The sequence below is a fragment of the Pseudorasbora parva genome, chromosome 16, assembly GCF_024679245.1.
Source record: "Pseudorasbora parva isolate DD20220531a chromosome 16, ASM2467924v1, whole genome shotgun sequence".
NCBI classification, from domain to species: domain Eukaryota; kingdom Metazoa; phylum Chordata; class Actinopteri; order Cypriniformes; family Gobionidae; genus Pseudorasbora; species Pseudorasbora parva.
Genome location: NC_090187.1, coordinates 39,742,290 through 39,753,360, shown reverse-complemented (window position 1 = coordinate 39,753,360; position 11,071 = coordinate 39,742,290). Strand labels below are relative to the sequence as shown.

The 11,071-nt window shown below is 36.8% G+C and overlaps 1 protein-coding gene across 1 annotated transcript; it reads right to left on the bottom strand.

Annotated features, from left to right (window-relative positions):
* Nucleotides 1-641: 641 nt before the first annotated feature.
* si:dkey-29p10.4 (tripartite motif-containing protein 14) lies at nucleotides 642-11,049 on the bottom strand. Its single transcript, XM_067418999.1, has 7 exons — nucleotides 10,761-11,049; nucleotides 8,737-9,611; nucleotides 7,739-7,834; nucleotides 5,206-5,454; nucleotides 4,435-4,457; nucleotides 3,870-4,018; nucleotides 642-2,192 (listed from the first exon to the last, which is right to left on the bottom strand). The coding sequence occupies exons 1-7, from the start codon at nucleotides 10,987-10,989 to the stop codon at nucleotides 1,636-1,638; spliced, it is 2,178 nt and encodes a 725-aa protein (XP_067275100.1). The 5' UTR covers nucleotides 10,990-11,049; the 3' UTR covers nucleotides 642-1,635.
* Between the last annotated feature and the right edge of the window lie 22 nt (nucleotides 11,050-11,071).

Sequence of the window (11,071 nt, the reverse complement as noted above, 5' to 3'; positions counted from 1 at the left end):
ACGATATCATTATTACAATTAAGACCAAAATCTTTCTTATATATATTTAAGTGGTGTATAAGCATGGTAGTGTTTATTATAATTTAAATGATTATATATATAATTGTTTTTTTTTTTTTTTTTTACTTTTGTACAGTAATGGAATTGAATGAGAATGGAATAACAATAAAACAACAAGGTATATGCCCAAAAAAGTATGGTTATATAAAAAAGGATCACAATGCAGTCTTATTTATTCTAAAATAAATTTTAAACTTTAAGCAAGATAAATAGATAAATAAATAATAAACTTGTTTTCGTGAGATTTTTTAAATAAAATTTTGCTTTTTAAAAATATTCAATTATATAATATTGGATTACTAAGTACTTCACAAGTAAATTAAATGAATTCTGTAAAAGTGAACGAAAGGTTCATTATGAAATGTACAACTTGAACAAATTAATAATTTATCAGCATGACAGAAGTCAGTTTGAATTCGTCAATACAGCCATGCATTGACTTTCCAAGATGGTCTTATCACCACATAGTTATTAAGAGGGCAATTTGTACTGACCTGACCTGAAATAAATTGATTTGTGAGAGCAGTTTTTAGAACAGATCACTCCTAAAGGACTCGAATGAAAATAAAATTACAAAACATACAAAATGAGAAAAGCTTTTGTGACAACACAGGATTTATCAAGAAATATCTCACAGGTAATTCATGAACACAGTACAGCACAGAAAAATATATGCGTGCTGTTAAACATCTGTGGAGCAGATAACATTAAAAAATAATCTGTTCATTTTAAAGAAATTTCAAATCAGATATTGAACAATACTGCCACCTAGTGTTTAAATGGAATATCCAACACAGACTGAAAGAGTCTAACAGTACATTGCATCATGGAATGATATAGATATTCTAGTGTTTATTTCTAGATTTAAAATCACCAGAAAATGGCAGGCGATACTATACTAATATACATATACAGGCAACCTCGATACTGGATAGAAAAATGCTCCATTTTGAAACACTTTACATTCATTCTAGACTGAAATAAGAACACAAGGCTTCAGAAAGTCACTTCTGACGATCACTTGGAATAACTTAATCTAGTCTTGGTTGAAATGCTTAGCTTTAACAGATTACTGACCAATATTTCTCCTGGCCGACAGTTTTTTCAAGTTTACATGAAAAAAAGTGCACATTTATATTTTACTTCATATAAAAATACAAAATTATTTATCTAAAATTATCAAATGAATCGTAAAAAACATAAAAAGACTGAGAAATGGTTGAAAAAAAGTTGAAAGGCTCTGCGAGATTGTTTTAAAAAAAATACCATTTCAGATGATATATAAATGTATTATAACGCATATATTTGGAATGGAAATCGTTTAAAAAGGTTCAGATATGTAAATATTCCCCATTAAAAAGCACAGGACCATCATCAATTATTCAGAAAAAAATAGGCAATTTTCAAGACCTTTTGCACTCAGCAGTAAAGATGTTGGAATGATGTTTAGTGGAATTTAAAAGTGATTTGTGTTGCTTAGTAATAATAATCATACATTTTATTTATAACGCACTTTTCATTCAGAAGAATCTCAAAGTGCTAATATAATAAAAAAGTATCATCAAAGCAAACAGTCTAGTCTGCAGTGGTCTTGGTAAATATATCACAGACGGTGAGCTGAGTTTTAGAAACCGCCAACGCCGGATACAAGGGCTCAGTGAACTTATGCTCAAAACTGTACAGCAAAGACAGAGCCCCTTCCCTGGACACGCTATAAAAAGACAAGCGACCCTCTTTAAAATCCAGCAGCACTCCGATCTTCCAAAGTTCAGCGGCACACACAGGTGAAGCCACCTTATCGTGCAAAGCTTCAACCTTTCCCTTTTCATAAATTAAACACCAAGAATTGGGGTAGAAGCCAATACGGCAGACGTCCTTTTGCCCCTTTCTGCCTATCTGTCCATCACAGACGCCCACCTTCCAGCGGCCCTCATCCAGAGAGACCTCCACCTCCCAGTAGCAGCAGCCCCCATCTATGGCATGAGAGCCCAGCACCTGGGGGAAAATGTTGAAGCGCGTCTCCTGCTCGGCGTAGTCCTGCTGGTTCTCGCTGTACTGCACCGTACGGTTTTCATCCGACAGCGACAGCTTTGGATGGGCAGTATCAGGATCCAGAGCTGGGCTTATCCCATCTGCAGGCAAAAAACACGAGACTTTTGCCTCAATAAACTCCTAATAACGGCTCATTAATAGTGAGCTAGTTGGAGAGTTTTGGGGGTATTGGAAAGGATTAGATTTGGGATGTAGAATATGGTCATGTAGAATAAGGAATTTGAAGGAGCCATAGTTACTATATTTAATTTTTTATCAATTTGTTTATTTAAATATAATTTTGTTGTTGTATTATTAATTGTTTATTTCTTTGAGTGTGTGCCCTCTATAGGTGAAGTAAATGTTTAAGAGGATAGGCCACCCCTGACAGGAGGGGGGCGCTGGTGCAAGAGCACACAGTCTTTTGACATTTTGTAGCGGCAAAACAAGCTTCAAATTTCCAGTTTTGTCTCTTGTTTCTTGGCCACTGTGAGAGGTGATGATGCAATATTTCGGACGCGTGCACATGGAGAAAGCCTGAAAGCGGCCTTGCAGTTGTTTGTTTGTTTTATGCTACAATGCATCTTTATTTTGATTTAATAAACCTCAGTTATCGTTAAGAAACATCAACACGCCTCTTTGGTTCAATTCATACTACTTTGCACGCGTCCGAAATATTGCATCATCACCTCTCACAGTGGCCAAGAAACAAGGAAATTTGAAGCTTGTTTTGCCGCTACAGAATTAATAAGTGCTTTATGTACTAATATACAAAAATAGTGCAATTATGTAATATGCAAGTAGGGTGATAATTGTAATTATTATAATTTTTTGTACATTTTCCTTCATAATTCGCCGACTACTACAAATCTATCTTTCATATTTTGATATAAAAAATCTAATATACTTAGTTTATCATTACAGTATAAAATATCACATAATACATTTAGTACAATTGGCTTATTTATTGATATTACTTGATTTCACATTTACTTATTCATTTTAAAATGTGTAAGTGATGCCTACCTAAGTTCAAGAGTTTGGAGTCAGCATGATTTTTTAAAACAAAAGTATACGTTTATTAGCATTTATGGAATTTAATCAAGTGACAGTATAGACGTTTATAATGTTACAAAACATTTCTATTTAAAATAAATGCTGTTCATTTGAACCTTCTATTCATCAAAAAATCCTAAAAAAATGTTTTCAAAAAAATAAATGTAAGGTATAGTTTAAAGAACCAGTGAGGTTCATTCTCATGTTGCACAGCACGTTTGAGCTTCCACAAGAACCAGTGAGGTTTGTTCTCATGTGTCAGCAGGTTCGGTTGAGCTTCTGTGTATGTTCACTGATCGTGTGAATATGTAAATAAAAGCCTAAATTGTATCTGTTCATCAAAAAAGCGATAGAGTCTTCAGAAAATTTGGACTAAACTGCTCAATTCATATGGATTAGTTATACGATCTCTTTATGAAAGATCTTAATTTGTGTTCCGAAGATGAACGAAAGTTTTACAGGTCTTGAAGGACATGAGGGTGAGAAATTCATAACTTTTTACATTTTTTTTGTGAACTGTCCCTTTAAGCAGCACAACTCACCATCCAAATGCATGAGTTTACAGACACCCACATGAGAAATAATTACCATCCGAATAGGGCAAAATTAAAACCATCACACTTTTTCAGGGAGATAAAGAACTTTGATGGCCATATTCTGAGTCTGCAGCACTATAGCTTTTATATGTATATGTCCAGTAATTAGGAGTGTAAATGACTCACACAGCAGTCTGAAAGGGTCTCGGTGGGGCAGTGATATGAGCACAGTCTCCAGTCTCTTCTCGGTCCAGTCATGAAGACAGTCCAGCCGTTCTTGGTTTATCTCCTGAGGAGGCTGGAGGTTTTGCACAGGGTCAGACAGCGCAGTCAGTCTGGAGGAAGACAGGATGGTTAATAAAACAAATCAAACACATTTAAAGGGATAGTTCACCCAAAAATGACAATTGTCATAATTTACTCACCCTCAAGTTGTTGCAAACCTGAACGAATCTCTTTGTTCTGTTGAACACAAAAGAAGACATTTTGATGAATGTTTATAACCAAACATTTGTGGGACACCACTGACTTCCATAGTATTTTTTTCCCATACTATTCAAGTCAATGATGCCCCACTGTTTGGTTATAAACACCACATATCTTCTTTTGTGTTTAACAAAGCAAAGATATTCATACAGGTTTGCAAAAACTTGGGGGTGAGTACATGATGAACATTTTCATTTTTGTGTGAACTATCTCTATAATGAGTATATTTATCCAAATGATGAAATAATTGAACCATTTCACTTACTGTCCTGCTATTTTGCTGTATTCCTGAAATAAACAGTAAGAGTAATATTATATATAAAACTTTACTAAATGAAAATAATTAAAAAATGGCATTTTTATTTGACTGATATGTTGAATTGATCTACAAATCCCTCAATAGCTATGTTTCCATCCAAAGTTGCAAATTTAATTTATGTACAAAATTAGAATATTGCATAAAACATCTGCAAATAAAGCAGCGTTTCCATCCAATTTGTTCTAGAGAACTAAATCATCACTTCCAGGGAAATGTGCTACAAAATATCTGTAATAAAAATGGAAGTTCCTGCAATCGGGGAAGCAACTGTGGCTATTTTTTCGTACCATAAACGTTTCAGAGCGCGCAGACGAAACACAGTAAACATGTTTTCTTGCGTTCGGATGCTGGTGCTTGTGAACGCAATCATGTGAGACGCTTCTGGAGAGAATTAAAGCGAATCATTCTGATGACAGACTTTAGCTCAGGCATTTCAGAATAACTAAACCAACATCTGAGATTATCCAATCACATCCACTGCTGAGTATCTTGTTGTGCATTGAGGGATTTATTCAGTAAATGTGTTTCCGTCATAGTTTATGCACACTTTTTTATCAGATCAAAAATGTACCCGCCTCAATTGAGCACATGTTTTTTATGCTGATTTTTAGAATTTATGCGGATCTTGTTTCAATCCAGTGTTTTTTTATGTGTTATCACAAAATATGCATAAAAATAGATGGAAACATAGCTAATGATCACTGCTGCTTGTCGTACCATGATGAAGGCCTGGTCCTGGTACTGTGACACCCCTTCAGCATTGGTCATTCCCTTCAAGGTGTTTAATATGGTCTGGCTAGATATCAAGGAGCTCTGTAATGTGTCCAGCTGCTGTTCAATGCATCCCAGCACTCTGTGCTCTTCCTGGGCCACACAGCGTAACGCCTGCCCCTCCTCCTGCTCTAGAGCCTCCCGCATGACCTGATACTGCTGCAAAACAGCCGCCCGCACGTCCTCCAGTCCCGTCTACGAGAAACAGGAACAATGAGGGAAACGAGAGAGTTACTGCACAAAGAGTTACCATTTTATTTTATGCTATTGAATGCTGATTTATTGCTTTGTTCATTCCCATCTTCTGTTGATATAAAATGACTATTCACACAAAAATGAAAATCAGCCCATGATTAGCTCACCCTCAAGCCATTGTAGGTGTATATGACAAACATCTTTCAGACAAATACTTTTTTGGGCTTCAAACTTTGGGCTGCCATTATAATGCTTTGAAGAGGCAAGACATATTTGAATATAACTCTGATTGTATTCGTCTGAAAGAAGAACGTCATATACGCCTAGGAAGACTTGAGGGTGAGTAAATCATGGGCTAATTGTCATTTTTGGAAAAACTAACCCTTTAAAAGTTGATCTATAAATAAACTTTGCTTTTTAACAGTAATATGTCAATATAAGAGACATACAAGGTCATGTGCAAGACCAGTGTTATTTTACAATTATTAGATATACTATTACCGCACTTTTAGCTTTGTTTCTATATTTTCAGTTTTCATTTTAGTTTAAGTTTTAGCAATTTTGTTATGTGCTTATTTCTATTTGTTAATTTCTATTTAGCAATTTATCATTCAATTGAAATTTCTATATAAATATTTCTATTTCATTTTTAGTCCACCATAGGCAGCAAGGCTTTCAAGGCCCAGAAAGGTATTAAGACCTTTACTTTAAATAGTCAATGTGACTATTTAATTCTCCTATGCTGTTGACTTAGTAAATACAGTGCAGCTCTTCCAAGTTCTACGTTAGAACACCGGCTTATCATTGGCTGTCGCTGGTCACATGAGCACCACGCCGTCGTTCTGCTGTAGAACTCGGCAGCTCTGCACTGTTTACATCAACAGCTTAGGAGAATAAACACAGATGAGAAGGGGGGGGGGGGGGGGGGGGGGGGGGTCACTTCATAAAATTAGGTTTGAAACGCTGGAGTCACAGACTATTTTAACTAGGGCTGCACGTTTTCAAGTTTTTCATTAACCGTTAACCGAGGCCCTTAGCGGTTAATACTCGGTTAACCATAGTGTGCGTCAGGGTTATTATTTTTAGTTTATTAATTTGACGACCGCCATCTCCGTAGTGAACGCGCCTATATAGAGAAATGCACATCATGGATTACATAATCAGGGAGTAGCCTATTTCTTTTCGTTTTAAATTGTTTAAAGACATTTCAAGTTTCTTAAGATCTATTTCATGTCTGTGAGGCGTACGCTGAGTTTCGTTAAATTAGGATGAGATGCGCTCCAGTTCACGAGCAATGCGAGTGGCCGCGAGGGCGCCTGCATGATTAGAGCATGTAGTAAAATATGCAGCCGAGAATGATTCACAGCGTTTGACTCGCGCGGCTGAGCCTCTCCCGGCAGAGAGTTCAAGCATCTGTGGACTCGTCCCTTCAGCTCTGGCCATCTTGCTTTCAGTCCGCGATTAGCTTTTTTTGTTTTCTTCATTACAGTTAAAGTAACCTCTGCTTTTCGCTAGTCCCTCACAAGTTTCTCACTTCAAACTTTCTTTCTTCTGCTCCGTTATGCACAGCGTGCGTGGCTCCTGCTCTGCTTCTGCCCTAATGCGACTTTTAGTCCAGTGCGACGTTCTTTTCCTCTTCATGACGCATTTTTTGACTGATGCGACTCATACTCCGGAGCGACTTATAGCCTGAAAAATGCGGTAAGCACTGCATTGCAATACTTGCATTTTGCCCCGTCACTCTCAATTTTAAAGTGCTCCCACGCTGTGCTTTTCTTTCCCCGCTTATGTTAGAAAGCTGGTCATGACTTCTTCTTGTGGATATTACAAATGTCTGGGAGCGCTCTGGCGGTCTCTAGTGGTGCAAAAATATATTACAACTAAATTCAAAGCACGTCATTGTGCCACTTAACCGAGCAAAATGTTTCACTCGGTTACATACTTTTTAACGGTTAATCGGTTAACCATGGACACCCCTAATTTTAATGATGTCTTTACTACCTTTCTGAGCCTTGAAAGTTACAATGATGTTGCTGCCTATAATGTTCAGACACCTCTCAGATTTCCTCAAAAATATCTTCAGAAGATAAACAAAGGTCTTACGTGTTTGGAACAAAATTAATTCAATTATTATAGAATTATTATAGTTCATTGGGGTGAATTAAGCCTTTAACAAAAGCAATTTTGTTATTTTTAGTTACATCAAATATAAAATAAAAAACTGAATAACAAAGCAACAACAAAAAAACAATCCCAATCCATAAAATTACACATATACACTTACCTGGACACCACGTTTTTTTTCACTGAGCTCAGAGAGTTTTTCCTGAATGGACTTTTCCGTTTTTTTTATTTTTTGCATCTCATTCTTCAGTGAGCCCTGAGAAATGAACGTAGATAAACCAGTCAGCAGGACCACTTTAAATTGATCAAAAGTGAAAGCAAAGATATTTATCATGTTATTTCAAATAAATGCTGTTCTTTTGAACCTTCAATTTATCACAAAAAAAAAAAAATGAAAAAATGTATCACTGTTTCAAACAAAAAAATTTAAGCAGCACAACTCTTTTTTTTACATTGATAATATACTAAGAAATGTTTCTTGAGTAGCAAATAAGCATATCATAATGATTTCTGAAGGATCATGTGACACTGAAGACTGGAGTAATGATGCTGAAAATTAAGCATTAAATCACTTTTAAAGATGACTAATAATAACATACACTATTAAAGGGTTAGTTCACCCAAAAATGAAAATTCTGGGCCGAATTCAAAACAATTTGAATCACGGTTTGAATCACACGGTTATGAATCAGCGTATTGATTCATTATTCGGATCGCGTTTCAAACTGCTGAAATCACGTAACATTGGCGATCCAAATCATGAATCAATACGCTGATTCATAACCGTTTAAAACATTGTTTTGAAATTGGCGCATCACTACATAAGTCGTAATTTAGTTGTTTTTTTTTGCACACAAAAACTATTCTCGTCGCTTCATAAAATGATTGTAGGGTCTTGAGAATGAATTATGCGTCTTGAGAGAGGAAATGACATTGGTGTCAATGAACGCCTTTCTGAGCCATCGGATTTCAACAAAATTATCTTCATTTCTGTCTCGAAGATGAGCGGAGGTCTTACGGGTGTCGAACGACATTAGGGTAAGTCAATTATGAGAGATTTTTTCATTTTGGGTGAACTAACCCTTTAAGCTGAATTTTAAAACATATTAAATCTTTCAATCTTTAAAAAAGAAGTAAAAGTGCCAAAGAATGCCTCACTCTGAGCTCCTGCTCTGCCTCGCGGATGCTGATGCACTCGTGCCCCTTGTGCGAGCCGACCAGGGAACACACAGTACAAACACACACAGCACATGAGCGACAGTAGATCCGGTTCATCTCCTGGTGCTCTTGGCACCTCCAGAGAGACACATCCTCCACGGCGTTCACAAGCGGGTGGTTCTGGAACACCGGCTTTTCCAGATGAGCCCGCAGGTGCTCGGAGCACATGGAGGCCCCGCAAACCAGGCAGGTCTTTACCGCCACCTTCTGTTCTGAACTGGGACAGTAATGGCAGGGCACGGAGCGGCCCCTGGAAAGTCTCTCTGATGATGTAGAGGAGATCCTGAGGGCTTCTTCACTGTTAGACACATTGTCTTTTTCCCGTTTTCCAAGCGAATGAGTGGTGGCGTTGACTGCTGGTACGTCACTGGCTTTGGAAGAGGTGGTGCTCTCTCCCTGAGGTCTGCTGCTTGTCCTGGGTGAGCCCGTGTCACCGTAGGAAGCCACAGTATGCTGGTCTTGCTGAGAGGAACTTGTGTTCCTCTCAGGAGACGATTCTACATGAGGAAATGTGGTCTCCTCTGGTCCTGGAGGTGTGTGTTGTGTTGATGTGTCACGCGCAGACATCGCCCCCCAAACCACTGGTGAAGGCTGGCTTTCAGATGGACGTTCATCTTCATTGGCCCTTCTTTTCCGTGGTATTGATGATTCTTCATCAGAGTCATTGATGCTGATTACATTAGGGCCACTGACAATGTCACTAAAAGGTGCTGTACCCAGTCTCCATCCACCACCATGGAGTGTCGAACTGAACTTCCTCTTCCCGTGCCATTTCTTTGAGTGCCGGCCATGCAGCTTCTTTGCGAAGGCCCAGGCTAGATGAAATTACATTACATTAATGTATGTACTACAAGTGTTTTTCTTCAGCATCTGCAGTTTTATTTTTGTTTAGAGGTTGATTGTATACAATTTTTGTATATGGAAGTCATATTAAAACTGTCTTTAAAGCTTTTGATCAAGCTTAATTTTTTTTTTTTCAATGGGTCTTGCGCATTTTATTATCCTAGACCCATATGTTTGGTCTTATTAATCTATGAAAATCTATTATAAAAAATATTTTTTTTTTTTAAATATTCATATATTTAATTAAATACATAAAATAAAACTAAAAAAATATTTATCATTAATTAGATTTTTTTTTTCTTCCAATATTTGTTTTAATTATACCTCCTAGTTGTGGTGTTATTTCCATCACAACCAACACATTTTCCCCAAATAAAGCTGTGGTCTTTTTTTTCTTCTTCTTTTTTTTACTTGTTTACCAAAGAGATAATATGAATTATTTAAAGTGTGCAAAATGTCACTAATAAACTAAATATTTTGGTTTAGGACAAAGATGTATTAACTATGACTTTACCCTCAATAAACTCCTATTAATTATTAATAGTTAACTAAGGTAGTTGTAGTGTTTAGGTATTGGATAGGGTTAAGGGATGTAGAATATGGTCATGCAGAATAAGGCATTAATATGTGCTTTATAAGTACTAATAAACAGACAATATCCTAGTGATATGCATGCTAATAAGCAACTAGTTAATAGTGAGAATTGGACCAAAAACAAAAGTTTTACATATATTTTACTGTGCATCATTTTAAATCAATTTGTAATTGTATAATTATGCTCAAATTGTAAAATAAATATTATTCAACTATTAAAAATAGTCAGCTATTTTATGCTAAACTATATAATGTAATTTCTATAACAGAATGCTTTTAAATTAAATACATAATTTGATATGGCCTTACAGATGACGATGTTGAGGTGGAAATAATTACTGAAAATGCCAAATATATCATAAATAAGCAAACTTGAAACCTGACAGGCGACAACTAATCAACTACAACAGATCAATACACACGGGTAGTTGTGGCCTACGTTACAATACACACATACCATAGGCTAGAAGTCACCAAGGTCATCAAAGTAAACGTTTATTTATTTAGTTCTCTGTTAATGAACGTACGTGTGTTTGGTGTGGCTGTGGACGTCGAGGCTCCGTCCGTGTAGTCCGGCAGATGCTGGTACTCGTACCGACACTCGGGACAATAATAAGGTCCGGTGTTTGATCCGCTCCATAACTCTCTGATACATGACTGACAGAAGCTGTGGCTGCATCCCAGCGTCACCTGATCCACACACTCCTCATGGCACAGAGGGCATTTCAGAGGTTTCTCATTAGATGCTCCCATCATTAAAGGTTTATTTACAGCAGAATGTCTCGCGATCGAAGAAACGAAACTGACCTAACACGAAGTGGGCGGAGCCTTATCTTTT

Bases quoted from the DNA above. Each gene is read 5' to 3' on its own strand.
- si:dkey-29p10.4 (XM_067418999.1), bottom strand. From the start codon at position 10,989: ATGATGGGAGCATCTAATGAGAAACCTCTGAAATGCCCTCTGTGCCAT. The intron at 4,019-4,434 runs GTAAGTGAAATG...GTCTTCCTCCAG, and splicing joins TACAGCAAAATAGCAGGACA to ACTGACTGCGCTGTCTGACC. The intron at 2,193-3,869 runs GTGAGTCATTTA...TTTTGCCTGCAG, and splicing joins AGACCCTTTCAGACTGCTGT to ATGGGATAAGCCCAGCTCTG.